The 24,235-nt window shown below is 42.3% G+C and overlaps 1 protein-coding gene across 1 annotated transcript in view; it reads right to left on the bottom strand.

Moving 5' to 3' along the window:
• The window catches only part of PRKCB (protein kinase C, beta), a gene marked incomplete at its 5' end in the record, with an annotated part of 390,293 nt that overhangs the window by 220,458 nt on the left and 145,600 nt on the right, over nucleotides 1-24,235 (bottom strand). Inside the window, one exon of the mRNA XM_011958268.1 lies at nucleotides 17,677-17,759. Within this exon, the coding sequence (XP_011813658.1) occupies nucleotides 17,677-17,759 (83 nt within the window). The remainder of the gene's footprint in view (nucleotides 1-17,676; nucleotides 17,760-24,235) is intronic.

Below are 24,235 nucleotides of genomic sequence, written 5' to 3'. Positions count from 1 at the left end.
GTTCCATGCAACAAAGCAACAAAAGCTAGTTTCTGCCAACATGGTAGAAACCCACACCTACCACAGCTATCTCCTCTACAGCATGTCTGGCAATTGAGCTTACTATCCTCAGATGCGGACCTAATATCATTACGTAGCAACCAGTTGGTCAATATGGGCTGTTCTTCCTTAGCCTGCAGCGAAGGACCTCAGTCCTAATTCTCCTTTGGAACTACACCACAACAAATCTATACAAGAGATCTTTGGATATTTGATGACAGTGTAACCTCTAAGCTAGAGAGGCCAATCCTTGAGTATCTCCAGACTCCTTCTAAGGCATCCTCTTGGCACTTGGTATCGCCCGCGAGAACTTCCGTGTGGATGCAGAAGCTGTGGACTGCAGTGTTACGTGAACAGGATGTGATTTCAGCAGGATGGTGCACTTGCAGATGTAGGGAAATAATAGGTAAGTGAGAGAAGGAAGAAGGGAGGAAGGGAGGTGGAGACTGTACCATTTAGATTAAATTTCCCCTGACATTACTTATCCTTGAGAGATGCAAATGGGTCTTTTGGTCCAGGTGATGGTGATGCCAAGAGGGATGTTCAACCCTCATTGTTGCTTCACTCCCGGGAAGGAGCATTATTTTTGAAAGTGCACTGTGGGCGCCCCCACTCGGGGTTACATAAGACAGAACAAACCAGGCATTGAGAAAAGTACAGTTGACTGTTATGTTGCTTTACTGAGCCAAGGAGACCGGATGACACCAAGAGGAGGAAGCAAGCCTTTGCCCTGAAGATCAAGATGATCTTCCTGCCACTCACACTGAGGCAGGAAATGGACAGGGCCTTGTTGGCAGAGCCAGGACTCCCCTTCTCTGGGGCCAAAAGTGAATTGAAGTAACGACTTATCAGAGTCCAGAATCTTATCAGAAGCACCTGAAGATGCTCAGTCCAGAAACTAAGCTGGCTCCCTCTCTTGGAGGACCTCAAGAGTAGCCACATTTGGAAGGAACTGTAAGTGACTCCCGATTATGCCAGAACCACCACTCAAGTTTGGTCCTCACTGAACTAAGTGGGAAACCTGAGTCTGCACTAGAGGTGAAGTGGCCCCAGAAACAAACAAAACTGGAGAAACCAGCTACAGAACATCCCAAAGTTGACCTTCAGAGCTCTGCAGGTAACAAGTCTGGAATAAGACAGTGAACAGAATTAAGTATTCATGAAAATTTATTTAGGGAATGTGACCTTTGGCTTTATATGTGTATATATTTTTATATTTTTAAATCTATCATACCTCACCTAATGTTTTGTTGCCTGCTTTTTTTTTTTTCATTTAACAATATATTATGACTGCATTCCCAGGCCAATAGCATTTTATTCACTGTGACTTTTCATTAAAGTATAATTTACATACAGTAATGTACAGAGTTTAAGCATACAGTTTGATGACTTTTGAAAAATGTGTACACCTGTATAGGCACCATCCCAGTCAAGACACAGAACATTCCCCTTGTCCCCAGACACTGTGACACTGAATCACTGCCTAGCATTCCATCATATGAGTGTAATATATTTTACTTACATAAACCCTAATTGGTAGTGACTTGGGTCACTTTCAAATTTTTGATGTTATAAACACTGATGCAATGAATATCACTCTAGATAAAACTATGCACATATTCTTAAATGGTTTCTTACCAAAACTTCCTAGAATTGTCATTCTTAGGTCAGAATGATTAGATCTAGTAGTTCTTAGATCAAAAACGTGTTCAAAGCTCTGGATATGTATGGAAAATTTGCTCTTTAGAAAACATACTAATTTGCCACTCACCAGTAATGTATTGGAGTTCATGTTTTCTCCTTCATCCTGTGTTATGTTTTTGCTTAGTTTTGTTTTTTTGAGACAGAATCTCTCACTGTCATCCAGAATGGAGTGCAGCGGTGCAATCACAGCTCATTGCAGCCTCTGCCTCCCAGGCTTAAGTGATCCGCCCACATCAGCCTCCTGAGCAGCTGGGACTACAGGTTCACGCCACCATGCCTGGCTAATTTTTTTTTTTTTTTTAGACTGGGTTTTGCCATGTTGCCCAGGCTGGTCTCAAACTCCTGAGCTCTAGTGATCTGCCCACCCTGGCCTTCAAAAGTGCTGGGACACTTGCCCCGTTTATGTTTTTTGTTCTGAGTCCTATTTCTTTTGATATTACTATTAAGACCATGCTTCATTTCTATATGTGTATTTTCACAATATACCTTTGTTCCTTTTATTTTTAAAACCTGTGCTTTAAGCTTCTTTTATCCACTGCCAAGAGTTGTACATTGCTCTTCCAATCTCATAGTCTTTGCCCTTCAGTAGAGAATTTCCATCTATTTACGTTGGTTGGGTAACATTCTGCTGTCACTTCTATCATCTAAATTTAAGCTTTCCAGATTTCACATGTTCCTTATTGGCATATTTTTATGTTTATTCCTACATTTGGTTATATTTATCATAATTTTCTTTGTTGTTTTATCTCTAGATTCTTTCCTATACATTATTTGAATCAATAATATCCATGACAACAATAAAATAGCATTCAATATTTTCTCTGGGATATGCTCGTCTAGACTCATGCACGAGACTGGCTTGTAGTTTACTTTTTATGCCAACTTTACTACATAACACCGATTATTGTGGTTAAGCTAGCTTATAACAATTAGTGATTAATTTCATCAGCTCATCAACGTTTCTCCTTCACTCTTCTTATAACTTACACTGCTCCTGCGTGAAAGGGATGCCATGAGATCCAGGTCTGAGGTTGTAAGAGTTTGTTCTCCCAATGATAGAGAACTAATCTCATTGGAACCTTTTCTGAGATCGATTATCAATGCAGGGAAGATGGCTGGGTGCAGTGGCTCATGCCTGTAATCCTAGCACTTTGAAAGGCCGAGACAGGCAGATCACTTGAGGTCAGGAGTTTGAGACCAGCTTGGCCAATATGCTAAAACCTCATCTCTACTGAAAATACAAAAATTAGCTGAGTGTGGCGCAGCACGCCTGTAGTCCCAGCTACTTGGGAGGCTGAGGCAGGAGAATCGCTTGAACCCAGGAGGAGGAGGTTGCAGTGAGCCGAGATCACACCACTGGCACTCCAGCCTGGGCAACAGAGCGAGACTCTGTCTCAAAAAAAAATGAATGCAGGAAGAAGGCTAATTCCTCCACTAGGATTGCCATCTTTCCATGGGGTCAACTGTAATGATGTTTGCAGACATGTTCCATCTACAGCAGGAGCAAATGAGGCAAGACAAAGCAGATGCATCAGTCAGGGGCCCCGCAGGAAACAGATGGCAAGCTCAAGCGAAGAGTGTTTAAGGAAGGTTCAAAGAAAGGACTGTTTCTAAAGGTGTGGGCAAGGTGTTGGGAAAATATAAGGAATTGGAGGCTGGTAAGAGCCAGGGGACAAAGGAAGGGAGTAGCTCCTGGAACCCAGAAGGAGAGAATTATATAGAGAAGATTATCTGTAGAGGAGCAGTGAGCTATAGTCAAAAGGTAGAGTGAAGATGACTCCATAATAAATACTGACTGACTCAGGGAGAGGCTCACTCTTTCCCCTCCCCCAGTCTCCTATTAGCCCCTCCCCTTGAGTCCAACCAGAGGTCAGGTCAGAGGGTAAGGGAGCCCCAGTCGAAGCAGTCATTATGGCTCAGTCTCTCAGAGAAAGCAGAGTGGATTGGAAGGGCAAACGAGGCAGCTGGCACAGCAGATAAGGGTCAGTGTGTAGACAGCACAATGGCCACCAGTGTCTCCCATCCCTGCATGCTCCTTGGCCATGTGACTTTGCTATTCTTCCCATCCAGAGATGATGTTTGTTTCTCCACCCCCAAATCTGGTCTTGTCCATAACCACTGTGACACAAACAAAGGCTTAATAAACACCTGTGCTGGCTGGGCGCAGTGGCTCACGCCTGTACTCCTAGCACTTTGGGAGGCTGAGGCAGGCAGAACACTTGAGGTCAGGAGTTCAAAACCAGCCTGCCCAACATGGTGAAACCTCATCTCTACAAAAAATACAAAAATTAGCCGGGCGTGGTGGCAGGCGCTTATAATCCCAGCTACTTGGGAGACTGAGGCAGGAGAATTGCTTGTATCTGGGAGGGCTGCAGTGAGCCGAGATCACACCACTGCACTCCAGCCGGGGTAACAGAACGAGACTCCATTTCACACACACATATACACACACACACACCCCTGTGCTTTGGGATTTCCCTCTCTTGCCATGCTTGGAACCCTGAAACTAAGCTAGCCTGCTGGAGGAAAAGAAGATGCATGGAGGAAAAATGAAACGCCAGGATCAACAGCCTGCCAGCCCTCAGTCAATGTTAGCAAGGCTGTCCTAGGTAATCCAGCACCAGCCCAACCACTAGCTGACCAAGCCCCAGGACAGAGCCCAGCCGGGATCACCCAAATAAACCGAGGTCAGAAGAATCACCCAAGTAACCCACACAATCATGAGAAACCACAAATAACTGATGTTTCAAGCCACTCAATTTTGGAATGGTTTGTTACACAGCAAAATAACTAACCAATAAAGCAGAAAATGGAGAAGCATCTTGCAAGTACTGGAGATTCAGTTCCAACCTTTGAGGTCCTTGGTCCTGAAGCTCTTATTCTACTCCCGGCGTCCTTCTCAGGAGTCAATGGGCCCTTTTTTCCTACCGCTAATTTGAGCTGGATTTCTCTCACTTTCATTTAAAAAAAAAAAACTGTAAAGCCTTATTTCTTCTTTGTAATCAGGTACAATTTTAAATGAACAGAAATTCTTCATCGCTCTAAAGTTTAAAAAATTTTACCCATGAAACCCATTTGTCTGGGGTTTTAGAAGAAGAAAAGGTCCTTGAGTAATATTTTCATTTCTTTCTTAGTTATTTGCCTATTCTGGTTTGTAATTTTTTTTTGAGCCAAACTGACAATTTTACGAGAAAATCATCCATTTCAACCAGATTTTCACATATGTTCTCACTTATTTACATACACTTTAATGTATATATACATTTAATACTTTCATTTCCGTTTTATCAAATCTTCAAGATTTAACAAGTTTATGATTTTTCATCTATCTTTTCACAAAGTGAGACTTGAGCAAAAGGATAAGGTAACATTAGTGTCCACCATCTTTAATGGACCTGATTTAGTGACGGAATTAGGAGAGCACAGGACCTAACAGTGGGTTTTACCCAGTACCTTGACTATAAATGATAAGAAATTATTTCTAAAGCCATAAAATGTTGAAAAAAGTATCTTTAGACAAACCAAAGAGTCCTTTTGTACCGCCTGCCCAGAGCCCCTGGTCAATAAAGTTAGCTATAATTATTAGCTATTATTTCTTGGTAGGTCAGAGGGTAACCTGTATCCCTTATAGAGCAGGAGAGACTCCTCCAGACATTAATAATGATTTTAACACCATGTATTGAGTGCCTTCTTTGTGCCAGACACTATTCTAGGTGTGGTTCAAGCAGTCTCCTATTGAACAGTTACAAAAAAACAAACAAACAAACAAACAAAAACCCTTTATTTAGGTATTATTTTCTCTATTTTAAAGATATAAACTAAGAGTCACAGAACTTAAAGTTATTTTCTCAAGGTCATTGGAGCAATACATAGCAGAGACCATTTGGAATTTGACACCAATGTTTTCTGGCTTCAAAGTGTGAGTTCTTTTCTTAGCATTGCATCACAGAATTTGAGGTTTGTGTGAAGTAATGGAAATGGAAACCGTAATCACCTCATAAGGGCATGCTCTGGGTGGAAGAATGTAGAGAATTATCAGTATATTCTTGATTATGGACCTAGGTGGAGCAGTGGAAATGGCCTTAGTTACATGTACCAAGGGCTTTCTATGCACTTTACCAAGCGCTTTCATGTAAGGGCTTTGAAATTCATTTGTCTTTTGTTTATGAACTCTTTCTCATTTTAAATATTTTTAAAATTATCACTATAAACCTATGTGGTTGGTACCAACATCCTATTTTATATATAAGGAAACTAGGGCATAGAGAAGTCGAACGACATGCACAAGTTTTCCTAATGAGTGTCTGGGCAGAGTCAGGACTCAAATTCAGGTATGTCTGATTTCAGAGTCCATACACTTAACCACCATTGACATGATACAATAAACTGCCACATTTACCAGTTGTAGCTAGAGGTGGTTAAGTCCACTGGCGATTGAGGCAGGGAATAAATTAGGTGCATTCTTTTGATGAGGCCATCTATGACTCTGAATCACACTATAACACACAGATTTTTATAAAGTCCAGTGTGATGGTCTCCAGGGGTTCTGTTCTGCTGTGGCCTCTTGGGTTAACAGGATCTCCAATAGATTAACCATAGATTCTTCCTCTCCAATGAGGCACTGGAATCTATTTTTCTACCACTTGAATCTGGACTTGGCCAGGAGACTAGCTTTGTTTAGTGGGACATTAACAAACGTGATACAAAGGCTTAAAAAGCACTGGGGGATGCTCTCTTGCTCTTCATGGAGCCTGGAAACAACCATGTGAACAAGCCAGAGCTAGCCAATTGGAAGGAGGATGAGGCCACATGGATGAGAGCCAAAGCACACAGGCCAACAACCTGCTCGTTGCCAGTCATGTGAAAAGAGCCATCTTAGATCATCCACCCACCAGCCAACCAACCAGCTATCCCCAGATATGGACAAGAACCCCTCAAACTGTGCCCAGGGCAAGTACCTCACTTGACTCACTGTAGTCCCAACCCTCAGAGACAACTCCTCTGTTCCTTGTTCTAAGACGTCACAGGAGGCTGTGTATGTGGTCAGTATTCCAAGTGCTGAGTAACCTATAATGTCCCTAAGTAATGCTTATGACAGTACCAGAGACCTGGTCTCTCTAAGAGGTATGAGAGACAGATGAATTGAGGATTTCCTACCTGGTGAGACCAAGAACCAGGAGGATGACTGTGGATGACCAGGAGTATCATCCGTGAACTCTGCCACACTTTGTGGTCCTCCAATGGTGAGTGCCCATAAATGTTGTCCATTCTCATCAGTATTGAATGGTTGGCTCAGTAGCTAGGTTCACGGTACAGTGCCTGGTTCATAAAATTGCCTCAATATGATATGATGTGAACATATCTGTAGGATAATGCCAACAACACAAAACTCTACTAATATCTATAATATTCCCTGGTTCAGACTGGGCTTGGAAGAGCAGAGGGTAGAGGAGGCATCCAAGCACATCCATTATCGTGGAAGGAGCCTTGTCCAAGGTCACCGCCTGTGTGTTTCTGCTTCATGAACTTGCTGCACACCAGTTCCTCCAAGGTCATGCAGAAGGAGAGGGCACCCCTCCATACCTGCATGAGTATCAGGGGCAGCTGAAGGAGAGTCTGGCCAGGTGGGCAAGCAGGTGTGGCTAGGTCTTTAATCATGCCTCCAACCATGAGCAGGAAAAGGTCAATGAACTGAGTCAAGCCAATTCAGGTGTCTGAACCAATTCATCATCCTTGGTGCCAACCAACCGTTTTGGAACCGTATCCAGAGATAGAGTCATTTCAGGTAGGCTGCCAAATCCTATGCATGCTGGCTGCAGGGAGTACTTCCTGCTCTCCTCACGCTCAAGGCAATGAATGGCTGCACTCCTTCATTCATACAGAGAGGGGTCTCATGCCACTTACAGAGTCTACACACTTCTAGGAAGGACTGCCAGGTGGCAGACAGAGAACCTGCTCATTCCTCACCCTTTCCTGGCCTGTCTGACAAGACACCTGTCCTTGCTGGCTGCCCAGCATGTGTGGACTGTTATTCATTATCATTGTCGTCATCATCATCATCATCACATATATAGCCCTTGCCATGCACCAGACACTGTCCTAAGTGCTTTTACAGATATCTATGTATTTGATACTCAAAATAATGCTATCAAGTAGAAACTATTATTTTACTCAGTTTTTAGCTGAGGAATCTAAGGCATAATGGATTTAAGTAATTTGTCCAAGGTCACACAGATCTGAGCCTAGAATTATGGCTCCTTAATCTGTGATTTTAACCAGGACACAATACTGTTTCTCTAGCCTTCCTCAGAGAAACTACCTCTTCCTCACTCTCAATCCATGGAATGGGCACACAGGCCCTCATCTACAGGTGTAGACATAGTGTATTAGTCAGGGTTCTCCAGAGAAAAAGAACCAATAACGTGAATTGGTGTACATAATTATGGAAGCCAAGAAGTCCTACAGTCTTCCATCCGCAAGCCAGAGAACCAAGAAAGCCAGGGGTATAATTTAGTCCAATGTTCTAAATCTGAGCCCAAAGACCTGAAAACCAGAGGTGCCAAAGGAGTATGTCCTGGCCCAGGTACGAAGGACTGAGGACCTGGAGCACCAACACCCAACGGTGGGAAAAAATTAATGTTCCAGCTCAAAAAGAGAGAGTGAATTTACCCCTCTTCTGGCTTTTTGTTCTATTTGGGTCCTCAACAGATTAGATGATGCCTGACTATGTCAATGAAGGCAATTTTTCTACTCAGTCTACTGATTCAAATGATAATTTCTCCTGAAAATACCCCACAGACATGCCCAGAAATCACGTATTACAAGCTATCTGGGTACCCCTTAGCCCAGTCAAGGTTAACTGCATGTGCAAAATTAACCATCACAAGTCCACCTTTCTCAACTTGGCATCCATAAACACCTCCTTAAATAAAGAACCTCCAAATAAAGAATAACAAGGACATAATTCCACCTGATGTGATACAATTAGACTTTGTACAACTGAAAATGCAATAATCCCTTCCCCAGAAAAGGAGATGAAGTCCTTGAGTAATGTCTTGTCCTGGTATCCTATAACTTAAATACTAAGATATAAAATTAACATTACTTAAATACTGATATAAAGTCAATACATCTTACGTTACATGATAAAGAACTAAAAGAGCAAAGAAAACAAAGACATTTGCTTACCATATGTATATATACACACAAACATATCCATAACAAAATAATGAGGAAGTACTCATGCCAATCACAGTCCTTGTTTCTGTAACTGGTCACATGGTCATAGCTGGTGTTTGTAACTACTTTCTTCTGCTACCTATTCTGTATTCCCTTTACCTTCAGTGGGCACCTCAGCTGGTGGTGGTTCCTCACCTGGCAGGGTGACCCAAACCTTCATTCTTAAAGGGTCTGGGCCATTCATAGTTTTGCCTGTATTGAGTTGTTGTAGTTTTTCATTGATCTTAATGATAGGTCATGGTAATACTAAGAGATGCCTTTAGAGATCTCCTGTATTCAGACACATTTTTCCCTTTCTCCATTGTAGAGTAGTGTCCAATTTCCCCTTAGTAGTCCAAATCAATCACCCCCGCCAACTTCATAACTTCTTTCTTGGCCTGTTAATTCAGAGGCATGAGAACCCCAAAGTGGCTGGGTGGTAGTCTTAACTATCAATAGAATCATTGTTCGGTCTCTTGCTGGAAGTATTCCTCCCTCTGGAACTAAGACCTCCATGCTGGGAGAGATAAAGTCATGGGAAAAGAAAGCAAAAGTTTTGCCGGTGGTAAAATTAGTAGGGGTAATGAATGGTACCACTCCCATTCTACTTCCTTGATTCCCAGATCCATAAATTTCTGGCTATCAGAGAAAAAGCACCAAATACTAGATGCTGATGCAGAGCATATACAGCCTTCTGGAGAATCTTGCCCAGTCCTGCAAGGTGTTGCTACCTAGCTGGCAACATAACTGAGTCTTCAAAAGGTCATTCCACCATTCTATCAAGCCATCTGCTTCAGAATGATGGGGAACATGGTAAGACCAGTGAATTCCATGAGTGTGAGTTCATTGCCCACCTCTTTGGCTTTGAAGTGATTTCTTTCATCAGACACAATGCGGTGTGGAATTTCATAACAGTGAATAAAGCGTGCTTTAGGTCCTTGAATGGCAGTTTCAGTAGAAGCACTGTATGCAGGGAAGGCAAATCTGTACCCAGCATGTCTATTTCCATAAGGATAAAATGCTGTCTCTTCCATAATGGAAGCGGTCCAATGTAATCAACCTGCTGCCAGGTAGCTGGCTGACGACCTCTAGGCATGGTGCCATATCAGGAACTCAGTGTTGGTCTCTGCTGCTGGCAGATTGAGCACTCAGTGGTGGCCGTAGCCAGGTCAGCGTTGGTGAGTGGAAGTCTATGCTGCTGAGCCCATGCATAACCTCCATCCCTGCCACCATGGCCACTTTGTTCATGAGCCCATCGGGTGATAACAGGGTGTCTGGGGAAAGAGGCTCCCTGGTATCCAAATAACGGGTCATTCTATCCAGTCAATTATTAAAATCCTCCACTGCTGAGGTCACCCTTTGGTAAGCATTCACCTGGGACACAAATATTTTCATGTTTATTGCCCACTCAGAGATGTCTATCCACACACCTCATCTCTACACTTTTTTGTCACCAATTTTTTCAATCATATTCCGTCCAAGTCCCTGCCCATCCAGTAAAATAATTGGCTACAGCCCATGAATCAGGATATAGTCACATGTATGGCCACTTCTCCTCCCAAGCAAAGGGCACAACCAGGTGCACCGCCCGAAATTCTGCCCACTGGGAAGATTTCCCTTCACTATTGTCCCTCAGGGATGTCCTGAAGGGACTACAGTGCTGTAGCTGTCCACTTCTGGGTGCTGTCTGCACACCATGCAGAAACATCCGTAAAATGGGCCCTAGTCTTCTCTTCCTCTGTCAACTGATCATAGGGAACTAACTCCTCATGAGCCCAAAGGTGCAAGTTGGGAGAGAGAAGGCAGGGTAGCAAGAGTGGGGAGCATGGGCATCCGAGCCATTTCTTCATGTATTGTACTTGTGCCTTTAGAGCCTGCTTAGGCTTGATCACATACATACCACCTCCATTTGATGATGAAGTGCTGCTGTGCATGCCCAACTTTATAGCTCGGTGGTTTAGATAAGACCTAGTTCATGATGAGCAATTCAGGTCACATGGCAATTTAGTGGCCCATGGTCAAACGGTCAGTTTCCACGAAGGCCCAGTAGCAGGCCAAGAGCTGTCTCTTAATAGGAAACTAGTCATCTGCAGATTATGGCAGGACCATATTTCAAAATCTTAAATGTTTGTGCTGCAATTCACCTATAGAGGCTTGCCAAAGGCCCCACACAGCATCCCTCTCTGCCACTGACCAACCACCACTGGATTTGCTGGGTCATATGGCCCAAGTGGCAAAGCGGCTTACACAGCAGTCTGGACCTGTTGCAGAGCCTTCTACTGTTCTGGGCCCTACTGAAAATCAGAAGCTCTTGGGGCCCCTTTGTAAATAGGCCAGCATAACACACTCAAATGAGGAATGTGTTGCCTCCAAAATCCAAGTAGGCCCAGAAGGCCATCTGTCTCTTTCTTGGATGTAGAAGGGCCCAGATGCGACAACTTATCCTTCATGTTAGAAGGGGTATCTCAACACGCCACACACCACTGACCGCTAGAAATTTCACTAAGGAAGAAGGTCCCTAAATTTTAGTTGATTTCCCATCCTCTAACACACAAATGTTTTACCAATGTCTAGAGTAGTTGCTACTTCTCATTCACTAGGACAAATCAGCATAATGTCATCAATGTAAAGGACCATTGTCATAGCTTGTGGAAGGAAAAAATGATCAAGATCCCTGCAAACTAAATTATAACATAGGACTGAAGAGTTGATATACCCTTGAAGTAGAACTGTGAAGGTGTATTGCTAGCCTTACCAGCTGAAATAAACTGCTCTGGTGGGTCTTATGGACAGAGATGGAGAAAAGGGCATTTGATAAATCAACAGCTACATACTAGCTACCTGAGGATGTATTAATTTGCTCAACCAATGAAACCACATTTGATACAGCAGCTACACTTGGAGTGATCACTTGGTAAAGCTTATGATTATCCACTGTCATTCTTCCAGATTCATCTGTCTTCTGCAGAAGCCAAATAAGAGAGCTGAATGAGGGATACGGTGGGAATCACTACCTCTGCATCTTCCAAGTCACTGATGATGGCACTGATCTCTGCTATCCCTCTAAGGATGTAGTATTGCTCTTGGTTGGCTGTTTTCCTAGGTTGGGGCAATTCTAATGACTTCCTCTTGGCTTCAACCATCATAGTAGGCCTCACTCTACAGGTCAGAGAACCAGTGTGGGGATTATGCCAATTGCTAAGTATGTCTGTTCTAATTATCCATTCTGGAACTGGGGAAATAACTGCGGGATGGGTTTGGGGATCCATTGGATCCACTGTAAGACAGACCTGAGCTAAAATTCTATTGATCACCTGACCACCATAAGCCCCTGTTCTGACCGGAGGGCCACATTGACATTTTAGGTCTCCTACAATCAGTGTCAGTTCAGAGCTAGTGTTCAGTAGTCCCCAAAAGGTCTGATCATTTCCTTTTCTCAAGTGCACAGTTACCCTGATAAAAAGCAGTAGGTTCCTTTGGGGAAGGCTGGGAGAAAGATTAACAGGATAAACTTTTAGTAGTATAATCACTTCCTCAAGGAAAGTTTGCCTCCCCTTCATTCAAAGGGTTCTGGGTCTATAAACTGGCTCCAGTCTGGGAATGGATTGAGGGGCTATGATTCTCTATTTTTAGGATTCAAGTTAGACTTCTGTTCACTTCACCTAGAATGTTTCTGCTTATACAGATCAAGTAAGAATTTAGTAGGCTTCCCACCTACTTCACTTCCAGGAACACCATGATTAAGCAGTGCCATAGGTCTGCATGAGTCAGGCTATTCTGATTGTTGTTTTAACTCTGCGGTCCATTAAGGTAACCGCACCCACCTTGCCTTTAACAGTTGAGTGCCACCAAATGGCCCCTGATACTCCAGGAACCAATTATTCCCATTGCATTTAAGTTTTCCAATTAAGTGGCTGTGGTTCCCACTGTAAGGTTTGGTCTATAGAGAAGAGGGATCACAGAGTTCTTAAAGAATGCTAGGGCTCCCCTCACAAATTTATTTCTCAAAGTATTGAGAAAGACATACCTTTCTTAAAGGTATGTCTGACCTTCCCAGCATGGGTGAGCAGGTATTAAATGACAAATCCACTCTAGCATTCTAATCTCCCTAAGCCTTTGAATCCTTTCCTCTACATTAAACCAGGGGAGGTCAGGCATCTCCAACTCACTCTGGATAGGCCATCTTTTAATCCATGTTTCAGCCAACCAGCTAAACTGTTAGAGCCCTTCCTAACTCCTTAAGCTGGAACATTACATTCAGAATCTCTGCTTAGTGAACTTTTATCAGTAAATTCAGTCTGATCCAAATTTATGTTACTTCCACCTTAATATCCTACCCCCTTAATATCCATTCCTATGCATAGTCCCTATGGTTCTGCTTGTATAAATTAGAAAACTCAAATAGTTCTTTTGGGGTATAGCATACCTCCCCACGGGTCACACTGTGCATCTCACTTGTAAGAGCCCGCTAGGACTTGAAGGGGTGGTGGGATTGGGTGTTGAGAAGAATCAGCATTGTCTGGCATGGGAACTGCCTCAGAGAAACCCATTACTATTTCCTAGGGCAATGCAGGGTGAGTTCCCTTAGACAAGGTGGAAAGGCCAATGCCACCCTGAGTGGGGATGGCACTTTTGCTGGAGGTAAGGAGGCCAATTCCACTGGTAAAAAAAACTCGTCAGAATTTAGGGGCTCAATGTCCCCAGCTTCATCAGGGTCTTCATCAGAGTCTTCCCCTCACAGGATCCCATTCTTTTCTGATCTATGTCCTTGCCCTTGCTTTTACAGCAGACACCCTGTGCAGTGGGGAGTTCAATTTTCATTGTAATTCAGCCAATTGCAGGATGAAGTTGTGCATTTAATTTTCAGAAATTTCAGCCCTGCAACTACAGGCTAGAAGGCTCTCCTTCAGGTCACACCTAGAAGCTCTTAGATCGTTTATGAAACACTTTGAGCTGGGAATTCAAATCCCTAAGCTCATCTTTTTCTTTCTTCACTTTGTCCGGAGACATTAGAAGCAAGTCATTATATGCCTTAGTTTTCCAAAAGTGTTTGGGTATCATATATGGAATCACTTGGTTCCTTGCTTCTTATAAATGGTTGATTAGGAGTATCCAATGCAGATAATTTGTGTATCTCTACAAACAGACTATGCTGTGGATGATCTATGCTCTCTTTACTACTAGAAATAGGGTAATTAGCATTCTTAAATCTAATCAGACTCGGCAGCCAATTGCCAAATCCCCAAAACCAATTCAGAAAACCCATCCTTAAAATTTTGTTCCTCTATACACTCTTAGCGCCAAAATTTTTCTGTCCTAGTCCCTTCTGGCTGCTATAACAAAATACCAAAATCTGAGTGGTTTTCAAATGATAAATTTATTCCTCACAGTTCTGGAGGCTGGAAAGTACAACATCAAGGCACTGGAAGATTCAGTCTCTGGTGAGAGCTCACTTTCTTGTAGACAACTGTCTTCTTGTTGCAACCTCACATGGTAGAAGAGGTGAGGGATATCTCTGGGGTCTTTTTTTATAGGGGCACTATCTCATTTATGAGGACTCTTCCCCCATGAACTGACCACCTCCCAAGGGGCCCACCTTCTAACACCACACCTTGGGTGTTAGGATTTCAGGATATAAGTTTCGAGAAATAAAACATTCACACCACAGCAGCATATACCCAGGCCTGGCCAATCAGCATAACCCATTCTCTGGCAATATATGATTCATGGTCTAATGAGACTTTAGCTCTTGTTACTGCACTGCAGCACTGATAAGACACAAGATTAAAGGTGTTGCAGCCACCATGCTCGCATAGGAGACAAGCCTTCCTGAAAACAAAATCAAAACAGACAAATGCTAAGCCAAAAAAGGGAGAAACAAGTTCTGGAGGACATTATTTAGAACTTTGATTCACTGTGCCTGAAGCCAGGTCAACCCTTAAGCCTTTTCAATTTCAAGGACCAAAAATTTTCCTTTTCATGTAAGTCAATTTGAGCTGAGTTTCTGTCTTAGGCAACAGAAACATTCACCAGATAGATAGAATATTGGAAACACCATCTTCTTGGCTGCAAGTTGAGTATCAAGTTTCAGTCTGCATGAACACTCAGAGCTGCATACTGGAGTCAGGCAGTCTCCCCAGACTTACCTGCCTGTTTTGCTAGGGAGGAGAGAAGAAATTGCACTACAAGGGCTAGGGCATAGGATCTGACAGAAGATGACAAACAGTCTCAAACTTTGTCTTTGCAAACAGATTTTCAAGGACTTTGGTTGTTCCATGTTTCTTGGAGTTCTTAACCTCAATTACCACATTTTCCAAGCAAAGAATATCCAACATATGCTCCAGCATCTTTGTGTTGCTATGGCAACAGATATGCCCCCCTCCCCCACTCCACCCACCCACACACACACACACACACACACACACAACTCCCACCCCAGTTTGCAGCAAATTGGCAGATGACCATTTGCAGAAGACCAGCAGGAGCTAAAGAAATTCAATGGCAGAAGATAGTGACTACTCACTTTGGGCAAGCTGTCAGCTGTCAAGTCTAAGTGGGTAACAGGACCAGTGATAGAGACAAAGCCAATGGGAGAAATTTCAGGAAGAGGAATCAAAGCAGGAACAAAGTAAGAGAACTAGGGGTGATGGCTGCATTGGGGTATGCTGAATGCAGTTCATTATTGGGCAATGAAAGACTGTGAATGGTGGAAAGCCTTCTCAGCTAGGACAGTTTCAGGTGCATGTAAAAGAATGCCCCCAGGGTCAGGCACGGTGACTCATGCCTGTAATTCTAGCACTTTGGGAGGCCAAGGTAGGAGGAGGGCTTCAGCCCAGGAATTCGAGACCAGCCTGGGCAACATAGGGAAAACCTATCTTTACAAAGAAATAAAAAATTAGCCAGGTGTGGTGGCATCCAGTTGTAGATCCAGCTACTTGGGAGGCTGAAGTGGAAGGTTGCTTGAGCCAGGGAGGTTAAGCTGCAGTGAGAGAGACACGATCATGCCACCACACTCTGGCCTGGGCAACACAGCAAGACTCTATCTCAAAAGAGAAAAAGACAAAAATAAAAAAGAAGGCCTCAAACAATAAGATTTTGCCAAAAAAAAAAAAAAAGCTTCTTATCCCATCTACCCAGCTTGGGGATAAAAGGACTGTGAGTGGTCTCAGCAGCTCATCAGCATCATCACGGACCCATGCTTCTTTTAAATCTTCCACTCTGTCATGCTCAGGATGTCGGCAATATGTCCCTCATTGACCCAAAGGGGCTGCCACAACTCCAAGCATATATCCTTGCACAAAAATGCCCAAGAGGATAAGGGAAGGGATGTTTCTCTCTTATCAGAAAGGAAAAATCTTTCCTAGGCTCTTTCCCAGGTCTTCCCCTCAGTTTCCATTAGCAGGATTGGGTCACATTCTCATTCAGCAGCTACAGGAGAGCCGGGGAAAGGAAGTATCAAGCATTTTCAGCTTCCAGCACGAGAGGTAGCCTCTGCCAGAAGGATGAAGTCTGTGAATGGCTGCTGGGTAGGCCAATCAACAATGTATCCTAAACTTAAAACACATTTGTACCAAAACTTTTGCCATATCCTTTTATCACCCTTACTGTCATTCACTTAATATTGTCCTCAAATCAATTTATCTTTTGTTTAACCTAAATACCTTTACTTAGGTAGGAAATTCTATATCCTTATCATAAGTGCAAAACCATTACTAGATACGTTTTTCCCAATCCACAGTAAAATACATTTATAATGATTAAAACATGAATTTTTTGCACATTTTACCTACGAGCATCTCTTGTCCCACTAGCAGTAGTCATATTTTGAGATTCACAGTAGCAGGATAAATTCATTTCCTCCTCATTCTTGGTCCCTGATATTAAGAACACCTTAACAAGCAGGGTGCAGTGGTTCAAGCCTGGAATCACAACACTTTGGGAGGCCAAGGCGGGAGGACTGCTTGAGCCCAGGAATTCGAGACCAGCCTGGGCAACATGGAGAGACTTTGTCTCTTAAAAAATAATAATAATAGGCTGGGCACGGTGACTCACTCCTGTAATCTCAGCACTTTGGGAAGCCGAGGCGGACAGATCACAAGGTCAGCAGATTGAGACCATCCTAGCTAACATGGTGAAACCCTGTCTCTACTAAAAATACAAAAAAAAAATTAGCTGGGCATGGTGGCAGGTGCCTGTAGTCCCAGCTACTTGGGAGGCTGAGGCAGGAGAATGGCAAGAACTCAGGAGGCGGAACTTGCAGTGAGCCGAGATCGCACCACTGCACTCCAGCCTGGGAGATAGAGCGAGACTCTGTCTCAAAATAATAATAATAATAATAATAATAATAATAAAGAACACCCTAACAAAGTGCTATAACATGCACTCTAAGGTACCACCAAAATTACCTTTTTGCAGCCACACTACCAAGTAGGCCCCTGCCTATCACCCTCCGTGCTCCAGCTTTCAAAGTAAAGACATTAGCAAACTCATAGTAGACCAACTAGCTGGCCTCCTATCCAGCCACACCCTCTCTCAAAATGTTTTGTTTCGTTTTGTTTTCCACTAAAAGTAAAACTGTCTCAAAAGCTATAGGGACCACCACATGCCTTAGAGTGAGATCTTCTGCACTTACTCGTCTAAGAATGCTCGCTCACATTTAACCACAAGGCAGTATTGACTGTGGACAGAGAAAAGTGATCGCTGCTCATTACTTACATCAGAGGCTGGACCCTTGTCAGCGCCAGGGCAGGAGAATGTGACAAATTCATGGCACCGCTTGTGCACCACAAAGCAGCAAACTGCAAAAGAGAAAATCAGGGTGGGAGGAAGCGAAGAAGGAAAGCGGAGAGGAGGAAGAGAAAGAAAGGAAAGAAGAGATCATTAAACTTGAACATCACCAACAAGTAAAGCCTTTATGCCAAAATAAACAATAATGTCAGCTTCTTCAGCTTGTCCTTTGCTGAAGTCAAACTCTTGGGTACATAGATGTTTCATCTTGCATAGGAGTTAAACTTCTAAAGTTAGCTAGGGTTAGAAAGATTCCATATGCTCAAAATTACACTCTCTTGAAGATCCCTTAAAGTGCCTGGTCTTCTATTGATTTTGGAACAGAATGTTGTTTCTTGGATCAGGTGCCAGATGAAGTAGTTGGCTTGTGTTTAGGTGCATAATGCATAAGAAATATGTATCTCTAAATCGTAGAATCACACTTAAGAGAGGTGTTCATACGATGAGGGTCATGCGGAAACAGAGGGAACAGGATGGTGGACTCACGCCCCGTCTCACCAAAAGCAATGTCAATCTAATAGAAGAGTGGGAAAATAGGCAGCAACGTTTACATTGTCGCTTCAGTAGTTTGCAAGCAAATACATATACACACGTATTTGAATTGGTGTGAATTTAATGCATCTAGGCTATGGCTCCCCTATTTGGAGGTTATATCACTCTGGCGGAGGTACAATGAAAGAATGTATACAAAATAAAGCTGTTTTTTTTGTTGTTGTTCAAATCATCTTTTGCAGTCTTGGTGTTCAAATCTTCTTTTACAACCTCAAGACTGTGGGTTTCTGGAGGACGAGTGCCATGCTTCAGGGACCAGCTCAGAGCCTCTCTAAAGTGCATACTTAGTAAATGAAAACAGAACAGGAAACCTCAAGGCCATTCATAGTGACACAATGAGTCTGGGTGACAATCATCTATGGTTGCTAAGGTCACAAAAAGATACCACTTGCCTACAGAGGAAAGCTCACTTCACTACCTATGAAGCACACTTGTCAAATAATCAAACATGACTGGTTCAAGTCTCTTGATGCAACTACAGATTTACAGAAAATACAAGTCACAGAGGAACATATTAAATGACACCACAGGGATGCGATCAGCAACCACCACCCCCTACAAATACCCAGAATGTAGAAAAAAAAGGCAACCAATATGGTGTCTCCAACAAATAAACGATAAAAGGGGACGGCAAGTGGGGAGAAAATAAGAGGAGAAACATATATTTCAAGAAACATATCAACTAATTTTTTTATTTTATAAGTTCTGGGATACACGTGCAGAACGTTCAGGTTTGTTACATAGGTATACATGTGCCATGGTGGTTTGCTGCACCTATCAACCCGTATCAACTAAATTTAACATGTGGACCTTGTTTGGATTCTAATTGGAAAAAAACCAATAGTTTTAAAAAATGATAAGGCAATCAGGGAAATGGATATACTTACTTTCTGATGACATTAAGGAATTATTGTTACCGACATTAGGGAATTAAAAATATTTAGTGTGATAATGGTCTTTTTTTGGTTACAGAATCCTTATCTTTGAGGATACATTAAAATCTTTATGAATAAAATAATTTAAAATAATTCAGTATGCTAAGGTGGGGATAGAAAGGGGAGGATTACAGATGAAAAAGAAATCAATCATGATGGGTCATTATTGAACTGGGTGATGCACACATGAGGATGCATTATACTAATCTGTTACTTTTATATGTTTAATTTTTTCTGTAATATGTAAAGTTTTCAATAGAGGAAGAGATAGAGCAGTAGAGAAAACCCAAGTCATAAGAAATGGGAGTTGCAGGAGGGTTACAAGATTAAAATGTGCTGAGTCTTATATTCCTCAAAATATTATAGATATTGGGAAATTGCATATAGGGCATTATAAGTTTAAATATACGTGTTAACAATTAAGGATTAAAAATAAGAATAGGAACTGGGTGTGGTGGCTCACGTCTGTAATCCCAGCACTTTGGGACGTCAAGGCAGGAGGATCACTTGAGGCCTGGAGTTTGAGACCAACCTGCGCAACATAGTGAGACCCCATCCCTACAAAAAGTAAAAGATTAGCCAGACATGGTGGTGCATGCCTGTAGTCCAGCTACTCCGGAGGCTGAGGTGGGAGGATCGCTTGAGCCCAGGAAGTTGGGGCTGCAGTGAGCCATGACTGCACCACTGCACTCCAGCCTGGGTGGCATAATGAGACCCTATTTCAAAAGTAAGTACATAAATAAAAATATAAAAACTACTATGTATTCCTTTTAAACCACTAAAAGGGAAAACTGGACAAAGGAAGATAGTCCCAGTACACCTCAAACAGCCTTCTTCGTGCTCCAAGGTCATATAAATATTTCTCTTTGGAGTTTTTTTGTACTTTTATATGGCATCATTTCCACTTTAAACTCTGTGATCCATGTGTAATTTCTTGGAATCTGATGTGAAATGGGAATCCAATTTGCCATTTTTTCCCAAAGAGGTAACCAATTGTCCCAGCAGCCTTTATTGAATAATTCATCCCTTCCCCACTGATTTCAAATGCCAACTTTATTATATGTTTAATAATTATATACACTGGGGTCTGTCTTTGCGCCTTGTATTCTGTGCCACTGATCTGTCTTCTAGTATAGCAATATGGGCTTTAATTATAGTAGCTCTGTAATATGTTATATCTTGGCAGGGCAAGTCCTCCCTCATTATCCTTATTTTCAACATTTTCTTGGCTATCACTGCATATTTATTCTTCCAAGTAAACTTTAGAATCAGTTTATCAAGATTTTAAAAATACCAACGGAATTTTTATTGGGATTGTATTCAGTTAACCCCCAGCCTCCAAAAAATGATTGGGACTTTGATTGAAATTGTGCTAAATTTAGAAATTAAATTCAAGATAATTGACGCCTTGACAACAATGAGTCTTTCCATCAGGAAATGATTGTCCCCTTGTTGAACTCCTATTTTTTCCATACAAGTCCTACACATTTTCCCTTTAGTATCGTCTAAGGGAATCTTTTGTATGCTATTATAAATTTGACACGTTTTCATTTTGTTTCCCAACTGGTCATTGTTTAAAAATAGGAAAGCAAATAGCTGTGCGCAGTGGCTCACGCCTGTAATCCCAGCACTTTCGGAGGATGAGGCAGGCAGATCACTTGAGGCCAGGAGTTCAAGACCAGCCTGGCCAACATGGTGAAACCCCGTCTCTACTTAAAATACAAAAATTAGCTGGACGTGGTGGTAGGTTCCTGTAGCAGTCCCAGCTACTCGGAAGGCTGAGGCAGGAGAGTGCTTGAACCTGGGAGGTGGAGGTTGAAGTGAGCCAAGATCATGCCACTGCACTTGAGCCTGGGCAACAGAGTGAGACTCCATCTCAAAACACAAAAAAAACAAACAAATAAAAACAATAGGAAAGCAATAGATTTTTAGCATATTTATTTTAAAGCATTTTTTAAAAAAACTCAAATAGCTTTCGTGGGGTTTTAGTTGCTTCCTTTGAGTTTTCCAGATAGAAAACCATATTACCCCAAATAATACTTTTATTATTCTCTCTTTTCCCTTTGTCATATTTCCATGTTTAACTTTCCCTTTTATTCAACATGGAAAGTAAAGGGATGACAGCATAGTCTCGCCCCATCCCTGAGCTTTCCCCAGCTTCACCTCCCTCTCCCTCTCTACACTTGAACCACACAGGAAAGTTTTCCACCTCTACTCAAACTAACTTTTGGAATTTATATTTTCCTTGGAAATTATCCACAGTGTTCTTCTCAACGTGTTTAAATTGTAGCATCTTATCTGTTATGATATTACACCTTTTCTCTTTCTTTCTTCATATTGTATTGTTAGGTAGTCTCTCATTTTTTTTCCAGAAGTTTGTGTTCTTTCTTGCCTATTTTTATCATTCTATGACGTTAAAGAAGCAGATTATGATTATATTTATCAACTCTATCTGGTTTTATTCTTCTTTATTAATTGGTACTTTAACTTTTTTGTTCTATGTGCCTGTGATTGTATTGCTTACTTGTATTTGTATTCCTTGCTGGTTGCGAATGTGAATTCTGGAGTCTGATGGCCAGGTGTACATCCCGTGTCTATCATTTGCAAACTCTAACACTAGGTACACCACCTCATCTTCCTGTACTTCGGTTTCCTCTCTGGAATATGACGGCGAAAACAGGACCCACATCACAGTGGTGTTGTCTGAACTAAATGAATTATTCCATGCTCAGAACCATGCCAACCATATCATGACTATTCTACAAATGTCAGTTAATAGTATCCACTGTTCTTTTTAAAGCTTCTTGAATTGACTCCTCAATTAATTTATTCTCATTCCTCTTCATTAAACATTTAAAGATGTTATGGCTGAAAACTTTTCTTTTAAGTACAGTTTTGGCTGTATCCTATGTTTTATATTTAGTCCCATCATCGTATCAAGTTTCTAAGAGGTCTATTAGTATAGTTTTAATTTATTCTTTAACCCAGAACTATTTAGGAAAGTACTTTCCCCCATTTTCAAGTAGCTGCTTTATTCTACAACCTTTCTTCCAAACATCCAAAATATCAGTTATTCTCTTAAAAAAAATACAAAAATTAGCTAGGTGTGGTGGCGGGCCCCTGTAATTCCAGCTACCCAGGAGACCGAGGCAGGAGAATCACTGGAACCTGGGAGGCGGAGGCTGCAATGAGCCGAGATCACGCCACTGCACTCCAGCCTGGGTGACAGAGCAAGACTGTCTCAAAAAAAAAAAAAAAATCAGTTATTATCTTATTCATCTTTATCCCCTTTGGAGACAGAAGGGGTAAAGATAGCTCATCTCTTGTCTCCTAGTGTCTACCACAATTCCTAGTACAAAACTGATATTCAGTAAATAAATGTTTGGTGAATGAATGAACCAAAAAATGAATATTATCAGTCATAGAAAAAGGAGAAAATATAATCAACTTAATGGTAGATGTAGCTCCTGGCTGATCCCCCAACATTCCAGCAGCATGAATATTTGTCAATCCAACCACTGACAAGGTCACTTTAGGTAGCCTTCCAATTACCCACAGAAATGAATAGTCCATCCCCAGTGAGGCAGAATCAATAAGCCAAGTAAACCCCAGCATGATCTGCAGAGAAGCTGAGAACAGACTTTGAAAAACCTGATGGGTTTCTGGTGCAGGTAATTCCTTTACACAGTGTGTTTCTGAAAAGTTGTGCAAATCTAATTTCCCATTAACTAAAACACTTAGAAGAAAATAGTAGGGCTGCCTATTTAAAGAAATCAAATCCTTTTGTGGCACAAATAAACACCCCCTCATTTCTATTTGGCAAATTCAGAGTAAGACCAGTTTTTGTTTTTTGTTATTTTTTAAAGAAGAGGCAACATTTACTGAGCTGCTGAAAAACTGTACTAGACCCTACTTTCAAACAGGTACCCAGTTAAGAGCCCAGAATCTCCAGATACTTCATAGTTTATCCAGTAACTCCTTGCTCTACAAAGGTTGAAAGCCTGCAGCCCTCTGACCCCAGTCTACAGCAAGGTTTTACTAGAACTACACAATGGGGTCTGAAACTCAAACGCTTAGGGGCCAGGTGAGCAATGAAAATGTCTGAAAGCCAGACAGGGGACTGCACGCATGGCCTGTTTAAAAGGGGAAATTGCTACTCAGCTCCAGCAGAGAATGAAAAAGATGTCTCAGGCTCTATCCACTTCCCACCCTCCCTTATTACAGGCAAGATCAGAAAGGCCACTTGCAGCCGAGTGCAGTGGCTCACACCTATTAATCCTAACACTTTGGGAGGTCGAGGCAGGAGGATTGCTTGAGCCCAGGAGTTCAAGACCATACTGGGCAACATGGCAAGACTCCTTCTCTAAAAACTTTTAAAAATTAGCCAGGCGTGGTGGTGTGCACCTGTGGTCCCAGCTACTTGGGAATGTGAGGTGGGGGGATTGCTTGAACCCAGGAGGCTGGGAAGTCAAAGCTGCAGTGAGCTGTGTTGGTACCACTGCACTCCAGCCTGGGCAACAGAGGGAGACCCTGACTCAAAATAAAAAAAAAGAAAGAAAGAAAAGGAAAGAAAAGAAAAACAAGAAAGGCCACCTGCCAGCTGTACAGGCAGAATAATGTTCCTACCCCCGACCCCCGACCCCCTGCCACCACCACCAGATATCCATGTCCTAATCCTGGGACATGTGAATATATTACTTACACAACAAAATTGACTTTGCAGATGTGATTAAATTAAGCATCTTGAGAAAAGGGGTTATACTACAATATCTGGATGAGCCCAGTGTGATCACAAGGGTCCTTACAGGAGGGAGGGAAAAGAGTCGGAGTCAGAGGATAAGACATGATGACGGAAGCAGAGGTTGGAGTCATGCCATTTGTGGAAGGGAACGCAAGCCAAGGAAAGTGGCTGGCCTCTAGAAAAGGTAAGAAACAGATTGTCCCCTAGAGCCTCCAGAAGGAATGCAGCCCTGCTGACATCTCGATTTCAGCCCCGGAAG

This window comes from Colobus angolensis, unplaced genomic scaffold (assembly GCF_000951035.1).
Source record: "Colobus angolensis palliatus isolate OR3802 unplaced genomic scaffold, Cang.pa_1.0 Scaffold464, whole genome shotgun sequence".
Classification (NCBI taxonomy): Eukaryota; Metazoa; Chordata; class Mammalia; order Primates; family Cercopithecidae; genus Colobus; species Colobus angolensis.
This window is presented reverse-complemented; position numbering and strand designations above follow the sequence as displayed.